This window comes from Podarcis cretensis, assembly GCF_951804945.1.
Source record: "Podarcis cretensis genome assembly, chromosome: 13".
NCBI classification, from domain to species: domain Eukaryota; kingdom Metazoa; phylum Chordata; class Lepidosauria; order Squamata; family Lacertidae; genus Podarcis; species Podarcis cretensis.
In genome coordinates, this window is record NC_137182.1 from 15,720,796 (window position 1) to 15,745,129 (window position 24,334).

Below are 24,334 nucleotides of genomic sequence, written 5' to 3' on the forward strand. Positions count from 1 at the left end.
AATAATGTATATAAAGCAGACATTCTGGGGGAACTTCCATTCCTCCTCACCACTATGAGCTGAATAAAGAGCATGAAATCCACTCTCGACTCTGAGTATATTTCAGTTTCTTAAGGACACGTGTTATACTTCTGGGGGAGACAAGCTAACTTCCTACCATTGTTCCCCTTGAAATACCTCCCTTCTAGGCCTCTCTCTCACACACACCCCTCTCCCAGCATCAACAGTAAACACGGATCCTATTCATTAGTAGGTTTATTGAGAAGCAGCAAGTTTTGGTGTTAAGCCCAAGGCGGATAACATCTAGGAGAGCTACAGCCCAGTCTAAAAAAGGTGCCTCATTGGAAGCATACAAGATGCGAGAAAGGGGGGGGCAAACCCCACCTGAAGCACCAGGCAACTGAGGCCCAAAAGGCAGCACCTGGTTATACTTTCCCAGCAATAGTTAAATTTGCAAATGTTTCCCACCCCTCGTAGCAGCGGCATATTCGGCATGCGGAGCTGTTTTGGGGCCATAGCCCTGAAGCGTCAGAAAGGGAGGCAAGCTTCTCCTAGCGTCCTACAGCTACAGGCGTCTCCTCCCTCCCTTCGCTAGCGTGGCTTTTACTTCGCGGCCGCTGGCTTCACACCACTTCCTTGTGCTCCTGGGTTGACTCCTTGATCACCTGCAGGCAGAGTGGGGAGAAGAATGGGAGGGAAGTTATTCACCCTGCTTGGGTCGCAACCTAGCTTTCAGCGGCCACAAAACAGCTCCTATTCATTTTGAAACTTTGTGTGCTCCCTTCTAAATGCTTCAGGTTCCCATTGCTTACTCCCACCTGTCCCCTAAAAATCAAAATCAAAGCAGGGTCTATGGCAGCACAGAACTAGTAACTTGATGGTTGATGTTAGGTTGTGGGCGAACATAGCAGACGACACAGCGATTTCTCCAGAGCAGCTCTTTATTTGTACGCTGGACAGAACTGAACAGCAAACAGCTCAGCCGGCCTGCTTTTATAGGCAGCCGGCTGTCAACATTGTAGCAACAACAACCCAGGGTTTCCCGCCTAAAATAACTGACGTGGACCTGAGTGAAAACTATCTACAGTATCCCCCTGCTGGCCCAGGGTGAGAACTTCAGTACATAACAGTTGATGCACAAGATTATTGCCAATACTGGTGACACTTAATTGAAATTGGAGTTATGCGACCCACCGAGCCAAGGAGCTAAGTAACTCTACAACATTTAGAAAACATATGAAGGCAACCCTGCATGGGGAAGTGTTTTTTAAAAATGTTTAATGTTTTATTATGTTTTTATATATGTTGGAAGCTGCCCAGAGTGGCTGAGACAACCCAGTCAGATGGGCGGGGTATTATTATTAATAATAGTAATAATATTAATATTAATATTAATATTAAATAGGACATCCCTATTTTCATTGGATAAATGTTGGAGGGTATGTAAAGCAAGCTTTATTTTTTATGCTTTAGCTGAATCTATTTAACCCTAAAAGGTCATGGTTTGTTTTCCTGGATGGAAGTAAACCAGCAGGGCAGGTCTGGAAAATGTACCAGCGGAGGAGAGGAGATTTAAGCCCCCATCCTGGCGGAAGAAGAAAGAAGGAAACAATGAGGGCCTAGCTCAAATTTCATGCCTTTGCAGCAGTCCAGCTATATGTATATTTAACTGCATAAAGGTAAAGGTAAAGGTACCCCTGCCCGTACGGGCCAGTCGTGACCGACTCTAGGGTTGCGGGCTCATCTTGCTCTATAGGCCGGGAGCTGGCGCTATCCGAAGACACTTCCGGGTCACGTGGCCAGCGTGACAAAGCTGCATCTGGCGAGCCAGTACCAGCGCAGCACATGGAAACGCCGTTTACCTTCCCACTATAAAGCGGTCCCTATATATCTACTTCCACTTAGGGGTGCTTTCAAACTGCTAGGTGGGCAGGAGCTGGGACCGAACGGCGGGAGCTCACCCCGCCGCGGGGATTCAAACCACCGACCTTACGATTGGCAAGTCCTAGGCACTGAGGTTTTACCCACAGCGCCACCTGCGTCCCGCATAGTAAGGAGCAAATGGGCTGGTGCATAGTAAGGAGCAAAAGGGCTGGTGTAGCTATCAGCCACAAGAGACAAAGCAACGAAACAGGAAGTCTCCACTTTGAATTTGCCACAAACCTGTTCACTAAGCTGTGTTAGTCAAGCCTCTCATCCACATTATGGGGATAATAGTACAGTGGTACCCTGGTTTAAGAACAGCTTAGTTTATGAACAACTTGGATTAAGAACGCTGCAAACCCAGAAGTAGGTGTTTTGGTTTGTGAACTTTGCCTTGGAAGCAGAACATGTTGAGTGCGTTCCATTTGTAAATTGAGTCCCCCGCTGCTATGGGAAAGCATGCCTTGGTTTAAGAACACTTTGGTTTAAGAACAGACTTCCGGAACGGGTTAAGTTTGTAAACCAAGGTACCACTGTACTGGCTTACCTTTATAAGGCCACTGTGAGAATTATAACAAGATGCTATATTTTATTTATTAAATTTGTACATCACCCCATATCCATAGATCTCAGGGCGGTTCACAACGCAACAATACATGAAGCGCTTTAGAACTAGGTAAATATTCAGGATTATCCCAAATAACTATTTGCACCCCACCACACACATGTCTTCTGTGCACAATGGGAAGCTATGGACTACTGCAATGCGCTCTATGTGGGGCTACCTTTGAAGGTGACCCGGAAACTACAACTAATCCAGAATGCGGCAGCTAGACTGGTGACTGGGAGTGGCCACCAAGACCATATAACACTGGTCCTGAAAGACCTACATTGGCTCTCAGTACGTTTCTGAGCACAATCCAAAGTGTTGGTGCTGACCTTTAAAGCCCTAAATGGCCCCAGCCCAGTATACCTGAAGGAGTGTCTCCACCCCCGTCATTCAGCCTGGACACTGAGGGCCTTCTGGCAGTTCCCTTACTGCAAGAAGTGAAGTTGCAGGGAACCAGGCAGAGGGCCTTCTAGGTGGTGGCGCCTGCCCTGTGGAACGCCCTCCCATCAGATGTCATGGAAATAAACAACTATCTGACTTTTAGAAGACATCTGAAGGCAGCCCTTTTTAGGGACGTTTTAATGTTTGATGTTTTATTGCTTTATTATTATTAATATTCTGTTGGGAGCCACCAAGAGTGGCTAGGGAAACCCAGCCAGATGGGCGGGGTATAAGTATTAATAATAATTATTACTATAATTATGGCCCGATACTTTCCAGGTTTGTTATTCTGCTCTGTTCAATTCTCCAGACTATGCATTTCCTCAGGAGTCAGGTTGCAAGACCTTTGATCTGAGCTATGTAGTATCTCAGGCTGAACAGAGTGCTCACTGAGGGAATAAAGTCTTGTCAGGAGCACAGCTTCATCCTTGCAGTATAACTTTTGCCTGCTGACCAACACTGCCTAATTTTTTTGTAGGCACTAGCAGGCAAGGCAGAAAAGCAGGCCTTTATTCTGCCATCTGACACACACTGTCTCTATAGCATCAGAACTTTAATTACTTATTCCCAAGTGCCTGCTCCCTCTTTTCTTTTCTTTTTAAATACTTTATTTGCTATTGTTTTTACTGACACTAGAACAGGAACTGAAATACAGTCCATCAAGATGCATAGTTCTAGGCTGATGGGCAAACCATTCCCCAAACCCCAAACTTGGAAAAGCTTGCTGTGACCATGTTAGAGAATTCATTCTCCCATCCATTTTGACTCATGTTCCAGCCATCCATCTCGACACCAATTCTGGAAGGAAGAAAAGTTATTTTCTACTGCCCACAAGCCTAATTGTAAGTTATAAATCTCCCTCATGTTTCCAACATCATAAACCGGAGGCAATGGCAGAGAAACCCAAGGGGATGAATGCCAACAAGAAATATCAAGTGTTACACATAGGAAGAAGGAACCCCGGTTTGTGCACAAGGACAACTGGTTAGCATGCCTGAGGGAAATGCGTAGTCTCCAATGGATAACAAACAGATGCCAGTCATGTGGTGCTTCAGCTCAAATGCCCAAGACCATTGCTGGTTGGTTGTCTCCAAACAGAAACATCAGACCCAAGACATAAGAAGTTACAGATAATAACACTGCTTTTCTCAGTGCCGGGGAGCACTCATTTGGGGCCCTGGGTAGCACAGTGAAAGAAGAAAATGCTGATAAATTGAAATAGGATGCAGAGGGAATCATTGCAAGATGATAGGCGGAGGTTCTAGAAGACAAATCCTACCAGGAAAGGCGGAAGGAGGCTGGTATATATAGTCCCAAGAAGCCAAGAGATATTGGAAGATTAAAAGGGCTACAGTCACTCACCAGTGACAAGATTAAAACTACAGAGAGGAAGGAGGTTTGAATATTAGGAAGAATTTCCTAACTATGAGCAGCTCAGCGACAGAGCATGATAACGAAGGAGACTGAGGAATCTATTTCATGGAGGATTAAAAATAAAATGAGTGGGGCAGGCATGTCCATAGATTCTACAGGTGTTTGGAAAGAAAAGGTTGGATTGCTAGATCTTTCAATCATGTGATCAGAAAACCAAGGCCTGGGTAGCTTTTGCCTACCTCTCCATCTCTTGTCTCCACTGTTTTGACCACAATACTCCTCTTCAGGTGGGCCTCAGAAACGGACTTTGTGTCCAGGCTGGTCTCTGGTGAGGAGGGAAAGAACAGCCCGGTCATTGTCATAGTGTGGTAGTTACTGAATTGTGACCTGGAGAAGGCACACACTGTTCATCTGTGATAGACTTTGAGCTGGCCCGCGAGACCACAAAGAAAGAAACAGAAGGAAATGCTATGGGTCTGGGAGAATGTGTGTGAGAGAGAACGGTATAGAATGGTGAACTAAAACTCAGCTCCTTCTTCACTCTGATGCAGCTGCAGTGAAGGGCAACCAGTCAAGGAAAGGGGGGCGGGGAGAACTTGCTAGGTAGCAGGGAGCCATCGCTAGATCTAAGTGATCCTAAATTGTAGCACCTTGACCTTGACCAACAAACATCTCAGTAACACGCATACAAATTCCTCTTCAAGGAGTTTTCCTTTCAGAGGTTTTTCAAGCAGCCTCCCATATGGCAACAACAACCAAAGTGATCACAAAGAAGAATCAAAGTGGAACAGAGGTGTGCAATGAAATGAAATCTAGTAGCAGCTGGCACAGAAGAGAACTGGTGTGGCGTCTAACAATGCACCCCTAGTTATGTTTACTGGAGTTAAGTACTATTGTAAACAGGGACACGGGTGGTGCTGTGGTCTAAACCACTGAGCCTCTTGGGCTTGCCGATCAGAAGTCGGCAGTTTGAATCCCCGCAACAGAGTGAGCTCCCGTTGCTCAGTCCCAGCTTCTGCCAGCCTAGCAGTTCAAAAGCACGCCTGTGCAAGTAGATAAATAGGTACCACTGCAGCAGGAAGGTAAAGGTGTTTCCACGCTCTCTGGTTTCCGTCACAGTGTCCAGTTGCACCAGAAGTGGTTCAGCCATGCTGGCCACATGACCCAGGAAGCTGACTGTGGACAACCACTGGCTCCCTCAGCCTGAAAGCGAAATGAGCATTGCAACCCCATAGTCACCTTTGACTGGACTTAACCATCCAGGGGTCCTTTACCTTTACTATTGTACCCAATGGGACCTGCTCCCCAAGACAAGTAAAGATGCACAGAAAAAGAGTGAGCTGGGAAGTTCCTGGTTCGAAGCTAGTATTAGCCGTGGCCTTGAAACAAGCCTTGTTGATGGGAGATGGATTTCAGGAGGACATGAGTGTAGGAAACACCTTCATTGGATCCCAATTAATTTCCAAAGACTTCAGTTTTAGGAAGGTTTTTTTGGCATATAGGAAGCTCTTTTAATCCAGGGGTCCCCAACGCAGCAGCTACATTTGCCTGTATCTCCTACAGCGCACACAAGAGGTGTCGAAAAACTGCAGTGCGTAGGGAAACGGTTAGCTTTTCCTGCTCAGCTCCTCTTTGCAGCCTCTCCTAGATTGCACATGCCCCACCTTCCAGATATCGGCATTTCATTGGGTGCCAGGATTAGAAACCTACTCTCCCTCCCTTCCTGTATTGAAAAAGGAGAGGTAAAGAGCCTTCTCTCTGCAGTGCAGGTGGATAATTTTAGACTCTGAACTTGCATGTTCTTATAGGGGTGGGGAGCTTTTAGATGACATTATGTATTGCTATACTCAAAACATGGTAATCCTACTGAGTTTGGGGTCCCTCCTGCTCATTCCATTGGGTGGGATCCCAGCTCTTCTGCCCCCCAAGTTGTCCCTCCAATGGCACCACTGGTTTTCAAAAATACCGTATTTTTCGCTCTATAAGACGCACCAGACCACAAAACGCACCTAATTTTTGGAGGAGGAAAACAAGAAAAAAAATATTCTGAATCTCAGAAGCCGGACAGCAAGAGGGATCGCTGTGCAGTGAAAGCAGCAATCCCTCTTGCTGTTCTGGCTTCTGGGATAGCTGCGCAGCCTGCATTTGCTCCATAAGATGCACACACATTTCCCCTTACTTTTTAGGAGGGAAAAAGTGAGACTTATAGAGCAAAAAATATGGTAAATAGTAAAATAGACAGGAGCCAGAGGCTTGGAATACAACCTCTCTCCCCTTTCCTTCCTCTTGCTAACGAGTGCCTGTTGTTGATATTCGCAGCTCCCGTGACCCATATCTTGTGCGACCCACTTGCAACCCCTTCCTCATCCTGCTTCTAGCCTGCCAAAAGGCATCTTTGAGGCCAGAAATAGAACAATGAAGGCCTTTAGGATTGATCCAGAAAGGCACGAATACGATTATGGTGGTATCGGTGGAGAAAGGCATCGGCAAAGCAGAAGACAATAGAAGTTTTCCAATATGTATTGGTCTTTCTACCTTCAGACTAGATTAGGCAAAGCGGCAGCACATGCCATTTCGCTGCTTGTTTCAAGACAGAAAGTGCTGCCCTGCCCTGCTGCCACTATCATATCTGCCACTGCCGCCACCTGCCCCACCTCCTCTGCTGCCACACAGCCTGCCACACTTAGTGGTTCACACTATAATTGAAATTGAAATACTTTATTGTCACTTGTACAACTTGTAAACAGTGAGATTACATGAGCACCCCCTACTCAGCTCTCTTAGTCTCAATTCCCCTCGTTTACTGACGCACACCCACCAAACCCGAAAGTCAGTTGCCCTGTTGTTATCTTTTCATTCAGCAGCCTAACAGCGCATGGATAGAAGCTGTTCTTTACCCTGTTGGTGCGACTAATCATGCTTCTATATCTTCTGCCTGAGGGCAGGAGATCAAGAAAGTGCCAGCCAGGGTGTGAGTCATCCCTGAGAATTTTCCTCACTCTCCTGAGGCAACGTTCTTCCGCTATTTCATCTAGCGGATTCACGGGACAGCCCACGTACAGTTGTTGCCTCATTTGTGTGTGGTCACATGGCAACAGCCATCCTCATGACAGAATGGGTTCCTTACCTCGGATCTGAAGGTTGGAGAAGGTCTGCACTGGAATGGTGATCCTGCAAAGACACAAGGAAGAAAAGGAAAAGAGAGTGGGTTTTCGAAACAGTCCCAGGGCCAGCCCACCCAGGAGGCAGGCTAAGGTCACAGCCTCAGGCAGTGGAACCACAAGAGGAGGCAGCAGTAGCCACTGAGATCTCACAAGACCTTGCCAAAATCTGAAGAGATCTCATGTGCTCCATTTGATCCTGCAAGAGCTCCATGAGATCTCAAGAGATCCCACCAGAACCCACCGTCATTGCTGCTGCTTTGCGGGCACTGCCGCACATCTCAGATGAGGGTGGCTTTGGTGACGAGAGCAGGGCAGTGGCATAGTGTGGGGGGTGCAGGGGGGGCCAGCCGCACCGGGCGCAACATCTGGGGGGGGGGGGCGCTCGCCACCTCCAGAGTCGCCGAAGAGCCTCGGGCGCAGGCTGTAGCAGAGCCCCATGGCAGCAGCCCAGGCAGCAGCAAGAAGAAGCTGGCAGCGGCGACAGGTTAGGTGTTAGGGGCGCAAATTACTTGCCTTGCCCCGGGTGCTGACAACCCACCGCTGGAGCAGGGACCACTTTCCTGTTTTGCCAGGTGGCGAATCAGGGTGAGCTGCCCTTGATCGGTCCTAATTCTCTCAATCCTTCCCCAACCTTGCATCTTTAATTAATTAATTCCAGGTTTTGTACTGGGTAAGCAGCAGAGCCAAAGGAGCTCAGGTGAGAAGCACACACCTCACAAAATGGCTGATCCGGCAGAAGTAACATGGGAAACAACACCCTTCCCCATCTTGTCTTGGACTACCACTCCCATCAGCCACAGCCATCCTGGCCAATGGTCATGGATGATGGGAGCAGTACAGTGGTACCTCTGGTTAAGTACTTAATTCGTTCTGGAGGTCTGTACTTAACCTGAAACTGTTCTTAACCTGAAGCACCACTTTAGCTAATGGGGCCTCCCGCTGCTGCTGCGCCACCGAAGCACAATTTCTGTTCTCATCCTGAAGCAAAGTTCTTAACCCAAAGCACTATTTCTGGGTTAGCGGAGTCTGTAACCTGAAGCGTATGTAACCCGAGGTACCACTGTAGTCCAAAATGCCTTGAGGTGGAAAAGAACAACAGTTTTTTCTGACTTAAGGACAACACCAAACAGAGGTTTGACAGGAATCGCTTGGTCATATTCAAATGCTATTTGGTACGAGTCATCCCCGGGTCTACTGGAGGGTTTTAGCACAGTGGATCCTGGATATAGAACCTACACAGTGACACATTAGAGCAAGGAATGCTTGGTGCCCTGGAAGATCAGGTTCAAAGCAACAGTACGTGGTAATATTTCCAATATTAAACCAGAGAGCCTGACTAGGTAAAAAGGTAAAGGGACCCCTGGACAGTTAAGTCCAGTCAAAGGCGACTATGGGGTTGCGGCGCTCATCTTGCTTTCAAGCTGAGGGAGGTGGCATTTGTCCACAGACAGCTTTCTGGGTCATGTGGCCAGCATGATTAAACCGCTTCTGGCACAACAGAACACCATGATGGAAACCAGAGCACACGGAAACGCCGTTTACCTTCCCTCCACAGTGGTACCTATTTATCTACATGCACTGGTGTGCTTTCGAACTGCTAGGTTGGCAGGAGCTGGGACAGAGCAACGGGAGCTCACCCCGTTGTCTGACTAACAACAAGCTGACTTGGAGGCTCATTTTTTTAAATTACACTTATGAGACCCATCCAAGTTTCGAGGGAGGCCTGGTCTCTCCTTGAAGCAGAATGAACTAGAAGACTCCTAAGACAATAAGAGTCGACTATACTGTACCACTTTAGATTATGGGTGGGACTTGCAATTTGTAAGTGTTCACAGCCCAGCCCACTTCCCACTGTGCTGATTCCCTACTTGTGGAGAGTTGTGTGTATTTAACACAATGCTAACCTTTAAAATGGGATGTGGGTGGCGCTGTGGGTTAAACCACAGAGCCTAGGACTTGCCGATCAGATGGTCGGCGGTTTGAATCCCCGTGACGGTGTGAGCTCCCGTTGCTTAGTTCCTGCTCCTGCCAACCTAGCGGTTCAAAAGCACATCAAAGTGCAAGTAGATAAATAGGTACCGCTCCGGCGGGAAGGTAAAAGGCGCTGCCATGCGCTGCTCTGGTTCGCCAGAAGCGGCTTAGTCATGCTGGCCACATGACCCGGAAGCTGTACGCCGGCTGCCTCAGCCAATAAAGCGAGATGAGCGCTGCAACCCCAGAGTCAGCCACGACTGGACCTAATGGTCAGGGGTCCCTTTACCTTTAACCTTTAAAATGGGACCCCCTACCTGCAGTGTGAAGTGGTAGGGTCCATTTCACCACCAAGACTCAGCCACCTCATTTGACTGCATATATGTAGAACAAGCCTAACACACAGGGCTTCTAAGGAGCTTTGTATGGCTCTGACAGGATCCCCAGCAATTCCATGTAAAATATGTCACAACACTATGGCTATGGGAGCTTCTGGGCACTACCTGCTTTCCTCCCCCTCCAAGAGTTTGCGGTAGGTGGCAATCTCAATATCTAAAGCCAGCTTGACATTGAGGAGGTCCTGATATTCCTGGAGGTGACGAGCCATTTCCTCCTTGAGGCTGCGGGTGTCTTCCTCCAGCCGAATCACTGTGTCCTGGTAGGCGGCAGTGTCGAGGGCATAGCGGTCTTCCATCTCCCTCAGCTGCCTCTCCAGAGATTCGTTCTGTAATGAGGACAAGGGAAGCGTCACCGGCGAATGCAACAAAACAAGTGGTCTGTTACTAACCTGCAAAGGGGAAGGGACACCCTGAGCCCACAGCTGACGTGAGGAGGTTATAAGCCATGTCAGCAATATCCATGTTGGACCCAGCTTGGAGGATGAAAGTGACGTACATTCTGGGAATATATACCTTTCGCTCATTTCCCTCATGAACTGCCGTACATTCAGTTCCTGCCTTTCTGCCAAAGCACTCAAGGCAGTTTGCAGTTGACCAATAATGGCTCATGAGTCAAGAGGCATAAGCAATGAGGAACAGCGCTCTATGTGGGGCTACCTTTGAAAGTGACCCGGAAACTACAACTAATCCAGAATGCGGCAGCTAGACTGGTGAGTGGGAGCGGCCGCCGAGACCATATAACACAGGTCCTGAAAGACCTACATTGGCTCCCATTATGTTTCCGAGCACAATTCAAAGTGTTGGTGCTGACCTTTAAAGCCCTAAATGGCCTCGGCCCAGTATACCTGAAGGAGCGTCTCTACCCCCATCGTTCAGACCAGACACTGAGGTCCAGCTCCGAGGGCCTTCTGGCGGTTCCCTCATTGTGAGAAGTGAGGTTGCAGGGAACCAGGCAGAGGGCCTTCTCGGTAGTGGCGCCCGCCCTTCTGAACGCCCTCCCATCAGATGTCATGGAAATAAACAACTATCTGACTTTTTGAAGACATCTGAAGGCAACCCTGTTTAGGGAAGTTTTTAATGTTTGATGTTTTATCGCTATTATTATTATTATTATTATTATTATTATTATTATTATTCTGTTGGAAGCTGCCCAGAGTGGCTGGGGAAACCCAGCCAGAGACGTATAAATAAATTATTATTATTATTATTATTATTATTATTATTATTATTACTACTACTACTACTACTACAGGGAAGGAAGAGGAGATGAGGCACACTCGGGAACAAGCCAACCCTTTCATATTATTGCGTAATGGCATTACATAAGGACTAGGTGGAACAATCACTTTCTACTTAGGAGACAATGCTGGAAAAGGAATACCCAATAGCAGCTTGCCCCAGTTAGGGATTGGGGAGACATTTGATTCAATTTGCACTTAGAGGCAAACTTACCCAATTTGTGATTTTTAAAAAAAATAAAATGCATATCGAAATGGGGAAAAAACTAACTATCTGAATTTTGCAACACCATTCTCCAGCCAAGTAACACAGGCAAAAATAATGTAAGAGTAAAGTGTGTGTACAGATGCATATGTGAATGAAAATAATATACCAAAGTGCATTATATTAGGGAGAAGAAAAAGGACCATTAGGTCCAGTCACAGATGACTCTGGGGTTGCGGCGCTCATCTCGCTTTATTGGCCGAGGGAGCCGGCGTACAGCTTCCGGATCATGTGGCCAGCATGACTAAGCTGCTTCTGGCGAACCAGAGCAGCGCATGGAAACACCATTTACCTTCCTGCTGGAGCGGTACCTATTTATCTACTTGCACTTTGTGCTTTTGAACTGCTAGGTTGGCAGGAGCAGGGACTGAGCAACGGGAGCTCACCCCGTCGCGGGGATTCGAACTGCCGACCTTCTGATCAGCAAGCCCTAGGCTCTGTGGTTTAACCCACAGCACCACAAGTGACAATAAAGTATTTCAATTTCAATTATAGTGTGAACCACTAAGTGTGGCAGGCTGTCCTAGGCTCTGTGGTTTAACCCACAGCGCCACCCGTGTCCCAGTTAGGGAGAATAGCTGTGCAAAAAGGGAGGTATTAGGGGGGAATATCCTATTAGCATCTAAAAAGGTGTACCTTATGAGAAATTTGCAGCAAAATGCTGATGAATTTTCATGGAGTGGTTTCTGTGGGCAGGAAGGAACGCCAGTCATGTGGGGCGGGGGGGGGGGAGCTTATCCATTTCAACTGGTTGCCTCAGACAGTGAGGTGAGAGAGCCAGGCCTCCTCCACTGGCTCAGCTGGGACCAGCTGCCATTTGTTGCCTTGCCTCCGAGAACTACCTCCACTGTTGGCCAATTCCATTTGACTGCGGCGGAGGGAGAGGCGAGGCCCTCTCCATTGGGCTTAGCCGGGAACCAGAGACAGATGAACCTGTCGATTCCGGTTTCTCTCCATTTCTCATTTCCCCAATCTTAAACTCCCTTCTCCAAATTTCCGCATCAGCTCCACCTACCGATCCCCTCAGGGACTCCAGGTCACAGGTGAGGGACTGCAGCTGCCGGCGGTACTCGTTGGCTTCTTGCTTGGCGAGACGCAGGGCCTCAATGTTTCGTGCCGCTGCATCGGTCAGGTCTGCAAACTACCAGGCGGAAGTCAGGTTAACGTTCTGTTTCGTGGCTCAAGGAACACATTCACTCGCATTGGGCACTCACACCAGAACACAACCCTCTCTCCACAGCTGATCTGGGCAGATCAGCTATGGGGGTGGACGGGCTGTTATTGCCCCCCTCTCTGCTCATCCATGATCAATCACATGACCAGGGAAAGGACAGTTCGTGTCCACATAAGTGTGCTATTCCCACCCCAATACTGTATCCAGGGCCTTTTTTTACAGCCGGAATTGCTGGAACTCAGGGGTGGAGGAAGGGGTGTGTGGTGGGTGTGGGCCGCCTCAAGTGTCACCACTGAGGGGGGGGGTGTGACAAAATGCCGGGTGGCACTCAGGGCCTGCAGCGCGGCCGAGCCACACGTCTCTCCTGGGAGCAACGCGATGGCTTGGGCGCCTGCAGGCTCTGCGCTGCCCCAGACGGTCCGCTCGCCACCTCCCCCTCAGCAGTAGGGTGGCTGAGTGGGAGGAGGCAGGCAAACTTCTTGGAGGCCCCATGGAGTGTCCTGCCCTGACTTGCCCCACCCAAAGGGCGGCTGGCCCCGCCCCCATGGATGGATGGCTCCACCTCCACAAGCTGCTGGCCCCGCCCCTGGGCGCAGGGCATGTGCTGCCCCAGGCGCCCAATCAGATTGCTTCACCACTGAACTCAGTTCCGGCACCTCTCAAGTGGGCACAAATGCCACTCTAAGAGAAGAAGGGAGGTGTTCATGCTCAGTTCTGGCACCTCTTTTTTTAGAAAAATAGTACTGACTACATCTAAATTACATCTTCTGATCAATAGCCCAACTTTACAAATGTGTTTATTGATACTGACTGTTATCTACTTTAATGTCCCCTCCCTGTTTTGCTGTTGCTGCCAGGATCAGTAAGGTCTTGAGGGGAAGGCTTTTTTGTTTTTGTTTTTTTGAGAGGGACTGGATTAGGCCTGCAAGCTGGGGTTTATCAACCCCTGGTTGAAAAGGTTGTGTCGCCAGAGCTTATACCTGATCGCCACTGTGACCTTCAAACCCTTCACCTCCCTTCCTGACAGGGCAATTGTGCTTGAATTTTCAGGCAAGGAAGTCTATGGTTTCTTCACCAAATGGAAGCACCCAAAGGGAACTCAAAATGGGAAGTATCTTGGAGAAAAGGCACCTGTTATCACAGGTGTTTGGAGCAACCATTGCTGGTACGGGCTAGAAATGTCATTAAATTTAAAAAATGCACATTATTTATACTGAATAGTGAAGAAAAAGACCAGAGTGACACATGCATCCTGTGCTTCAAGCACTGAAAATTGTCACTAGCCATGCATGCAACCAGAAGTCTCATCCACACCGTCCCTCCCATTCCTTACTGCCACCTTCCAAAGCATCTCAATGGTGCAAGGCCCTGTTCGTCTAGAATGGGCAATCTGAGTGGCAGCCCCATTCAATTGGAATGCTAGTCAAAGCTGTGGGAATCCTCGGTCTTTCACTTTCCCTTGGGCTGGCCTCCACCCTGGTCACGTACCTTAGACTTGTACCATTCCTCAGTCTCATGCATGTTGTTTGAGGCCATGGACTCGTACTGGATGCGGATCTCGCGCAAGGCAGATGTCAAGTCCGGCTTGGCCATGTCCATCTCGATGTGGACCTGTTGCTGCTGCAGCTGCTCCTGCAGCTCCCGAAGCTCCTGAGAAGGGGACAGAAGAGTTATGAATCCAGAAACCTCATTCACGGGGCAGGGTTTCCAAAAAACTGGACCAATTAAGACTTTGGAGAACAGATCAGGGCAAATTCACAAATGTAGGACTTATCCACACCTACCTTTCCTCTGTGCTTTCCAGGCAGGGTCTGAGGTCCATATCCAAATGCCCTTTTCCTTGACCCGGAGATTTGCCTGTGAAAAACTGCTCTTTAAAGCTGAATCGGAGCAAATGGTAATCTGCAGAAACCCTGAATAGGCATTTGCTTCGATTCAGCTTTAAAGAGTGGGTTTTTGTGGGGAAAGCTCTGGAGGTGATGTGTTTCTTCTCTTCCTTTCCTCACTCTCTTCTTCAAGATGCAAGTCATGGAGACAGGATGTGCCTTATGATAGCTCCCAGACACATGTCTGAAGCTACTTTTCTGTATTTCTACCCAAGAATATGTTGTCTGTGTTATCTATTATTGCTGCATAAGACAATGCATGACAGAGACCTAGAAACTGTAAGTAAAGCAATTTTAAACTTACTTATCAGTGTGTGGTCTATTCATTGCCGAGGGGGGCAGAAGGAGGTCAGCTGCTAAACTCTTTGGATACCACTGGGCACCATTTTGAAACAAAATGGCAGACTCAGTCTTTCAAGACTGCAGTGATCCCTTCGGACAAGCTAAATAACTTTGGCACAATGGTTCCTGAGATCAGGGAACAGGATTTTGTCTATGTTAGGATATTGTTGGATGCCATTTTGAATCAAGATGGTGGAGTGAGCCTTTGAAGGCTGCACTGATGGTCAGTGAAGGTTGCTGCTGGCTTCTTAGAATTCTAAGCAGTGCTGGACACTCCTTGCTCATTGTTTAGATCGAGTGGACATATTTTTGCCTCCTTTGTGTGTGGAGGGAAGATGTGCCATATTAGGAAACCTGGACACCTTTAGGAATACATGGGAAATATAACATCTCCAGGATCAAAGGTCTAGGTTTGTTTGCTTGCTTGTGTTAAAATTTGCAAGCTGCATTTCAACCTGAATGGCCCATAAAGTGAAATGCAGTCGTGTTAACATACAATGAAATTGAGAAACGCCATTAAAAACGAGCCTCACAAAAATGCAGTTAGAACCCAGAGCCTCTGAGTCAGATGAAGAGTCGGTTGGCTTTCCCAGCAATGGGACCGAATGACCAGTTTTCAGCATGTCTCTCTCCCTCTCGCTGGTTGTTTTTTTTTTTGGCAGGCATTAAAGGGAAAACAGAGCACAAGCCACACTGTGGATCTGGGCCTTCAATCCGGCCTGTTACCCCAACTGCCTTTCAAGATGGAGGATCTTCAGCTTGGCGGCCCTGTATTCCATACCTCCTCGTGGATCTTCTTTAGGAAGTTGATCTCCTCTTGAAGTGATTCAATTTTACGTTCCAGGTCTATTCTGGCCAACGCAGCATCATCAACATCCTAAGAATTGAGAGGGGAGAATGAGGGACATTTTATCTGTTTTGGCCCTTAACGTCATGTATAGGGAGGAAAACGGGACCTCTTGCATGCTCTCTCTCTCTCTTAAAAATAAAGTAAAAGAGGGTTGCCCTGACATGTGCTACAGATGGCTCAACTACAGCCCTTCCACGAGACACATACATGCATGCACATGATGTAGCAAGGAGGAAACTACTTCAGATCAGTTACAAGCTACAAGGCCATCTTGCATTCTCTGCCCATAGTTCCGGGATGGGATTCGTCATTTTTTCCACCTCACCTGTCGGTAGGAAGACAAATTGTTCTCAGCTTCAAGGCGCTGATTAATCTCGTCCTGCAACCTTAAATGAGAGAGAGAGAGAGAGAGATGGGAAAATCAGGAAGCTATGCTGAATTATCGGTTCCCTTCTGCAAGGGGCTGAAACCAAGGGAAAAAAATATGTCAAGGTCAAAGCCTCCACAAGGCCCTCAGACCTTTTCTAATTCTGCGCTGTTTATTTGCAAGTTGTCAAACCCTTCAGGCTTTGCATGCAATTAATACAACAAAATAACAATAACAAAAGCAGCGATAATATTAGCATAAGAACAGAGTCCTGCAGGATCAGATTAAAGGGCTAACATTCAGTTCTCATGGGGGCCAACCGCCCTTGGGGAGCCAACCAGCAGGAGTGCAACAGCACTCTCCTCCTTCCGATGGTTTCAAAAAGCAGGGAGGAAACAAGAAAGCTCTTGCTTATAATTTATTCAGTGATCACGGTAGAAGACAAAGAATCCAGTCATTATTCCATGATGGAGTTGTTCACTCTGAGCCCCTCCAACTTCCCTCTCTAAGCAACAGCATCTGGCCCTACGGTGGCCCCCAGTGGTCAAATGTCTCTACGTCCGTTGCTCTTGCACTCTTAAAGGTAAAGGTAAAGGTACCCCTGCCCGTACGGGCCAGTCTTGACAGACTCTGGGGTTGTGCGCCCATCTCACTTAAGAGGCCAGGGGCCAGCGCTGTCCGGAGACACTTCCGGGTCACGTGGCCAGCGTGACATCGCTGCTCTGGCCAGAGCCAGAGCCAGAGCCGCACACGGAAACGCCGTTTACCTTCCCGCTGGTAAGCGGTCCCTATTTATCTACTTGCACCCGGAGGTGCTTTCAAACTGCTAGGTTGGCAGGCGCTGGGACCGAGCAGCGGGAGCGCACCCCGCCGCAGGGATTCGAACCGCCGACCTTTCGATCAGCAAGTCCCAGGCGCTGAGGCTTTAACCCACAGCGCCACCTGCGTCCCATAGCTTGCACTCTTAACGAACGTCGTATTGTAGGGGATGGTGGATCATCTATGCTGTCTAATGACATGCAGGGCTGTCTTAAGCATATCTGGTGCTGTGGTGCAAAGATCCCTCCGGCGCCCCCGCCCCGCCCCCCCAGCTTTGCAGGGCTGGAGGAGGTGGGCAGCGGCTGGAGGGCAGCTCCTCTGGTGGGAAGAGGCAGAGGTTGGACGCGGCAGCTCCCGGCTCAGCTGGCTGCTTCGTGCCATGGTGGCCATGGCAGGTAGAGGCTCTGGGCACAGCGCTGCTTCAGTGTGGCATGGCGGAAGCGGGCGAGGGTGGCGAGCTGATGCCGTTAGGCGCCACGTCCAGCCTCCACCTCTTTCCTGGCGCCCTCCAGAATTTGGCGCCCTGGTGCCCTGCGCCACTAGCCTCTATGGGTAAGACGGCTCTGATGACGTGTCAAGTGGCTGCTCTGCCCCCCTCTTTCTCCTAACACCTCATAACTCTGCTGTTCACCTGTCTCTGAGCTGTTATCTCCCTCGTAGTTCTGCTGTAATTCAATACTGCCTCTCTCTTCTCTGGCAGCTACAGGAGAAGGGGGTAGGTGATCTCTACCATTCCTCCTCCTCTTCATTCCAGTCCCTGACATCTCTCCATTTCCGATTCCCAGAAACTGATATTCAGAGGCACATACTGTCTTTGACAGTGGCGGCAAAGCGTAACCATCACTAGTAGCCACTGAAAGCCTAATCCTCCATGAATTTGTCTGTACCTCCATTTAAAACCTTCCATGCTGGTGACCACCACTGCGTGGAAAGGCATTTCCTTTAGTCTCTCCTGAATCTTCTAACATCCACTTCATCGGATGACCCTGGGATCTAGTGTCATGAGAAACGGAGAACTTCTCTCTATCCACTTTCTCCAAACTACGTAAAATCTACAATCTCCTTTTTAAGGCGTGGCAACCCAGACTGTACACACAACCACATGAACGATTTGCACAACAATATTATGCTATTGGCAGTTTTATTTGCTGATCTTGTTAGGAATACACTGTACCAGCTGGAGCTCATAGTAGCTGGAGTCCAACAAAATCTAGAAGTCTCCATGTCGGCTACCCTGGTCCTGCACTGTTATTGGAACACTAGGGCTGGTTACCAGCTCTGCACCTGAGTGCTTTAGTGCTGTTAAACGGAGAGAGGATATTGGTGGAAAAGGTTTGGGGCTGGCTATGCCACAGGTCCGTAGCTTGGATGCTAAGCAAGAGGTAATGTTAATTGATCCTTCCTATGCTGCAAGGAAGAATTCATCTCTCCATCTCCCCAGGAACTATTAGATGTTCCACCTGCAGTTAAGTCCATAAACTCTATACTAACCCATAACCATATTTATTGGCCCACATCTTTGTGTTACTCACTTGTGGCCTCAAACAATAAAATATGCAACTTTTGGAAACCTTTCCTGTTAATTGTACAGTGGTACCTTGGGTTAAGTACTTAATTCATTCCAGAGGTCCGTACTTAACCTGAAACTGTTCTTAACCTGAAGCACCACTTTAGCTAATGGGGCCTCCTCCTACTTCCGCGCTGCCAGAGCACGATTTCTGTTCTCATCCTGAAGCAAAGTTCTTAACCTGAAGCACTATTTCTGGGTTAGCGGAGTCTGTAAGCTGAACCGTATGTCACCTGAAGCGTATGTAACCCGAGGTACCACGGTATAGAGTTGATTTCTTACCAAAGGCAACCAGACCAGTGACTAGCTTGCCTGCAACTCCTGTCTCACCTGCTTTTTAAAATTGTCTCTGTGTTATCCCATCACACAGCAAACCCCTAATTTTCAACCTTGAATGAGAGTTCCCAGGGATCGCATTTGATCAAGATGGTGGGCGCATGTCTCACTGTCCACCCAAAATGAATGGATCTGTGCCTCCTTGTTGCTGAACTCAGATTCTCTCACATTGGTAACTGTTCCTCTCGGGGGGGGGGGTCTTCTAAAGCAGATGTTGGCAGTGCTTTTCTTCCGGGGGAAAGGTGGCAGTACTTACCATGAAACATAGATGCCAATTCCCTGGGGCCTTGGGTGCCTGAGCACCCACAAAATTCCCCATGAAGGGACTGGGCACCCACAAATTTCAGTGCCAGGGCCATGCACACTGCATGGCACCCACAGTCGCAGAGCCAAGCTGGCAACCTTGCCATGAAGTTGCTACAGTAAGTGCCACACATTTAACCAGTGCTTCTCTGATAGAAAAAAGAGGTGCCGGTATTGGGTAACTTTGAGTACCTCCAGAAAAAAAGCACTGGGTGTGGGAACCCCTCCCGACGTTGCTGAGGTTCAACCCCCATCAGCCCCAGCAAACATGGCCAGGAATGATGTAGTTCAGCAACTTCTGGAGGTCTCTACACTTGCTCTAAAAAATAAGAGATTAGGAAGGGATCTCCTGGGCTGCAGTTTTAAGGGGAGGTTGCACAGGCATCAGTCAGGGATGCTGCATTGTCAATCGTGCACTAAGCAGGAGATTGGACTAGTAGGTGATCTCTTCCAATACTGTGACTCTGGTCTATCCAATCCCATGGTCAACAGCAGTTGGTATGGACCGCCCTCTCAGGGCCAGATGCTAGCACAAAACATTACGTTGTTAGAGGCACCTGGCGCTGTTGCTGCCCCCACCTCCTTCACTGTGGAGGCTGCTCCATTATGGCGAATGGGGCACTGCCCCATCAACCTCCATCCTGATTCCTGGAAGCCCACCTGCCTTTGTGTTTACATCCAGCCCAGAGGGTGGCTCTGGATATCTGCTTCCTCCTCCTCTGTCTAGTTTTGCCCTTGCAGAACTCAGCAGGGAAGAGGATGGGGACAAAACTTGGATTAGTTGGCTCTGCATGTCATTGGCTCTCTAGCACCACCTACTGTTGGGCTCCCTGCCTTCCGCCCTACCAGCCTCAACAGGCACCAGCCAGCACTGCTCCTCTGAGGTCATTAAAAAATTATTTGTATTTGTGGTCATTTTTGCCCTTACGTTAGCAGTGACATCCCAGGCGTTCCAGACCCTCTGTGGTATGGTTACCAGACATCTCCATTTCCCAGGGACAGTTTGCGGATTAACAAATCTGTCCCCGGACAAAATCCGTCCCTGGATTTCATTTAATGTCCCCGGATTTTAAGTGTTGTAGATTTATTAGTAGGGAATGAATGTTGCGTGATTGGTTCAACGGCACAAGACATGTCATACGGGGCTTCCAGCAAGGCAAAATGGTGGACACCACGGCAGTGAGCAGCTCCTGAAGCCAGCCAGAGCCAACAGTGCTACCAGACTGGCACTCTGCTGCTGAGACTGCTGCTGCCACTGCTAAGGGGGAACTGGGGACGCCTGGCACGTAAACTGGGGGAACTGCTGACCCCCCTCCCATGACCCAAATCGAGCCAGGAGTGAGAGCGCCCAGTCACCCGGCCGATTGCCCAGAGGCGCTGTGGGGCCAGGAAAGCCCCGGAGCCGACGCAGGGAGAAGGAGGAGAGGAGAAGGAGAAGGAATAGAGAGAAAGACGAAGGAGAAAAAAGAGGGGAGCCACAACCTTGCTGTGCCACTGCTGGCACCACCACTGAGGAGGAGAGGTAGGAGAGCACCGGAAGGGCAAGGACATGTGGCCGAGCCCATCTACACGGTGGCTAGTACTTCCAAGAGAGCTAGCCCTGGAAGCTAACCTAGTCTGCAGTCAAAGAGCTGGCAGATCACTAGCAAATGCTCATAGAAGAAATAACAATAGTTTAGCAGTTTTCAGGCTTCCTGCCTTTATGGAAACTTTCCATGTTCACATGGTATACTGGCCAGACCTCTTGGGCCGAAGGGAGCCAACTTGAATGAAATATTGGGGGCCCCAGGTAAGCCCCACCCCGCATAATCAATCACAAGATGCAGAGCACACACACCAATTGAATGGCAATGCCCATCTACTTTGGGAAGGCCCTGCCACCCCAAATATTTTACTGGGGGAAGACGAAGGGACCTTGGCACCTAGGCGTTGGCTCCTATGCTTGGGCCTCATTATATTTTTCTGTTAATAGAGAATGTGCTATAGATTATATGCCACTCCCCTGCAGCTCTGGCTTGGAAGGGAAGACCACAAGCTGTCACCAAGGGAAGCTCATTTCCCATGACCAGTCTTTTCAGGGAAAACTCCTAATAATCATCTGAGGAACCCCAGGGAACCCACGAGTTCCCCAGATGCACAATCTGACACTCCCTCCTCCAGATGGGTCAAGCAACCAAGCCTAGCCACGTGCCACAAAGGAACCCTCCCAAAACTCCACAAAACTCCACAAAGGAACCCTCCCAAAACTCATTTGCCAATACGACCTGCTGAAAAAAAAAATCCCATTCCAAAGCCAAACAAGGCAGCCAGTAAGACCCTGAGTGTGCAAAGCCCACTCACAAAGGACCCACCCACACCATGTGTTTAAAAGGACATGCCGTTCCCCCAAGAATCCTGGGAACTGGAATTCGTGAAGTGTGCTGGGAACTGTAGCTCCGTGAGGGATAAATTCCCTGTTCCCATGTGTTTAAAATGCATGATGTGGATGTACCTCACATATCTCCTCCAAATCCTCAATTCCCCAAGCCTCTGCATATTGCTTCCTTGCCTCATTCCCTATTTGCAGGTGCTTCCCCACCCAGCCCTGGTGCTGTGGGTTAAACCACAGAGCCTAGGACCTGTTGATCAGAAGGTCGGCGGTTCGAATCCCCACAAGGGGGTGAGCTCCCATTGCTCGGTCCCTGCTCCTGCCAACCTAGCAGTTCGAAAGCACGTCAAAGTGCAAGCAGATAAATAGGTAGCGTTCTGGCGGGAAGGTAAACGGCGTTTCCATGCGCTGCTCTGGTTCGCCAGAAGCGGCTTAGTCATGCTGGCCACATGACCCAGAAGCTGTACGCCGGCTCCCTTGGCCAATAAAGCGATATGAGCGCCACAACCCCAGAGTCGGCAATGACTGGACCTAATGGTCAGGGGTCCCTTTACCTTTTACCCCACCCAGCCCAGTCAAAACTTGAAAAGAGACCCTGGAGCTTCCTTACTTTTGTCGGAGATTGTTGAGGTCCTCCAGCAGGTTGTCTCTCTCGATCTCCAGACGGGCCTTGGAGTTGGTGAGCTGGTCCACCTGGTGGCGGAGCTCCCTCACCTCCTCCTGGTAGATGTCGGCCAACTTGGTGGGCTCCTTGTCTCGGATTTGGTTGAGCTCGGCCACCAGGACTTTGTTCTGCTGCTCCAGGAACCGGACCTTCTCTATGTAGCTGGCAAAGCGGTCGTTCAGCTCCATCATCTCCACCTTCTCGTTGGTGCGGGTCTCCTTGAATTCGGTGTTGAGGGCATCGGCCAGGGAAAAATCCACCTTGTCCGGGGAGAACTTGGGGCCAGCACGGAAGCTGAGGCTGGAGGTCTTCAGCTTGGTGACGGAGAGCCGAGTGCCGGCACCTGAAGACAGGTACCTGCGCCCTGGCGAGAACCTCAAGGCGTGGTGGATGGAGGAAGTCTGTGTGCCGAAACGCCTTCCGTAGGATGAGAGCCGTTGCCCTTCCATGGTCAGGCTTCTCCTCCAGGCTCTGCAAACTCAGACAGATTTCGTTCTGTGGGCTGCAAGGGGTTTTATACAAGAGGGTTAGCCATCGCCAGAGCATATGCGTGTGAAAGGCTGGAGGAGGGAGGGAGAATGGGGTTCACGCCAGGCCTTAACATCTCACATTTTCCATGCCAAGTGCCCTGTGCCCTGGCAAAGCAACAAAAGAAAGGCATTGGGCAGAAGCTTTGAGCGTTCTTGATGGGAGAAGAGAGCAAATTCTCTTGGACGAGCTACGAGGTCAGAGTCCTTGCCCACCTATGATGGCCACGATCTCCCTACAACAGCAGTGACATGATAACACACGGCAGGCAGCCGTGAGATTGCTAAAGATGAAAAAAGAAACATCTCATTTGCCCCAGAATCACAGGCAAGAGCGTGACAAAAACACAGCAGCGTAACCAGATTGCCAAAGCGGTTCATGAAAATGCAAAACCTACTTTTGCCCAGAGAGCTTGTTCACACAACAAATGTCACTCCTTTGCATGCTGTTCTGTATGACCAAAACAACCAGGCGTTTTACACAAAATACTTAGATCTAGAGAGGGTCCCAGGCCTCAAGTCTGCCAGTGATGTAAATTCTGAACACCAGTGCCTGGCAGACGGTAGATCCAGGATTTCGGGAGATTTGTGGTAGCTCATAAAGCATTCATGATTCCCAGTTGTTTCACAATAGCAACTTGTCGATATTGCAAATGTTGAAATATTGTATGTGCAGGAATTGGCTGACGGTTAAGGATAAATAAGTTTAAAACCCCTCAGAAACTATTGCACTATAAGGTGAACTGTTAGGAATGGAATGTGAACTAGAAACAACGAAGAAAATAAAGCAGAAACAAGAGGAAACTTTGGACACACCAAAAACGGAGTGCGAGAAAACAAAATTTGGAAACGTTGAATTAAATTTGTCTTAATTTGTGGTTGATTTGGTAAAATTTGGAAAATCAATAAAAACGATTCACCAAATTAGGCTGCTGAAACAAAGCAAGGGGCAGGAGAAATCAGGCATGGATTTTTATATGGAAATGAATGTGAGCTCAAAAATGCAAAACAAATACCTGTACTACCTGTTCAGGGAAGTTTTTAACGTGTGATATTTTACTGTATTTTTGGTTTCTATGGAAGCCGCCCAGAGTGGCTGGGGAGGCCCAGCCAGATGGGTGGGGTATACATAATAAATTATTATTATTATTATTATTATTATTATTATTATTATTATTATTATTATTACTAAGATGTAGTCAGAGATGCCTTCTTCCTTAATTCTAAGTATATCCGCACTCCTCTTTCTAAGCCATTATTTCGCACTTGGCTGTACCTGGTGGTTCTAGGAAAAAGCGAAACAGGGCCACTTCCAGACAACCTGTTTATTCAATATTCTTATTTGTTCGCAGGGAGATTAGGCAATGGGCCGTACACCAAGTGCACATCAAGAGAAGTGCTGTATTTGGAATCAACTATGCCTGAGAGCCATATCTCTTGATATAGACCTCTCATCTCCCGATCCCAGATATAATAGTGTAAGCAGTGGTTACTCAGTGGTCAAGAAAAGGCACTCTGATGTGGTGGACTTATAAGAAAGCGAGGGAATTAGGAGAAATGAAATATGATGAGATAAAAAAGTGATAATACCCTCCCCAAAACTTGAAGCTATTCTCTTAGTAGCTATAGGGACAGAAGTTCCAAAAAAAGATGATTCAGCTGTTTATGTATGTAATGGCAGCAGCCAGAATTCTCTATGCACAAAAATGGAAGGAAGAAGTTGTTGTTGTTTAGTCGTTTAGTCGTG

At 48.5% G+C, this 24,334-nt stretch overlaps 1 protein-coding gene across 2 annotated transcripts; it reads right to left on the minus strand.

Moving 5' to 3' along the window:
• Positions 1 to 349: 349 nt before the first annotated feature.
• Positions 350 to 23,102, minus strand: GFAP (glial fibrillary acidic protein). 2 transcript variants are annotated; one of them, XM_079949813.1, is made up of 9 exons: positions 22,007 to 23,076; positions 15,962 to 16,022; positions 15,568 to 15,663; positions 14,047 to 14,208; positions 12,400 to 12,525; positions 9,987 to 10,207; positions 7,476 to 7,519; positions 4,588 to 4,673; positions 350 to 665 (listed from the first exon to the last, which is right to left on the minus strand). In XM_079949813.1, exons 1-9 carry the CDS (start codon positions 22,507 to 22,509, stop codon positions 624 to 626), a joined length of 1,341 nt encoding a protein of 446 aa, XP_079805939.1. In that variant the 5' UTR covers positions 22,510 to 23,076; the 3' UTR covers positions 350 to 623. The 2 variants fall into 2 exon arrangements, with proteins under 2 accessions (XP_079805939.1, XP_079805940.1); XM_079949814.1 differs by lacking the exon at positions 4,588 to 4,673 and having other exon boundaries at positions 22,007 to 23,102.
• Positions 23,103 to 24,334: the final 1,232 nt, after the last annotated feature.

What these genes read in the sequence shown, in the direction of transcription:
- GFAP (XM_079949813.1), bottom strand. Translation starts at nt 22,509, where the DNA reads ATGGAAGGGCAACGGCTCTCATCCTACGGAAGGCGTTTCGGCACACAG. An exon ending in TAAAGAAGATCCACGAGGAG is followed by an intron (nt 14,209 to 15,567) that starts GTATGGAATACA and finishes TCCCCTTCTCAG; the next exon opens with GAGCTTCGGGAGCTGCAGGA. An exon ending in TGGAGACAAGAGATGGAGAG is followed by an intron (nt 666 to 4,587) that starts GTAGGCAAAAGC and finishes CTCTGCCTGCAG; the next exon opens with GTGATCAAGGAGTCAACCCA.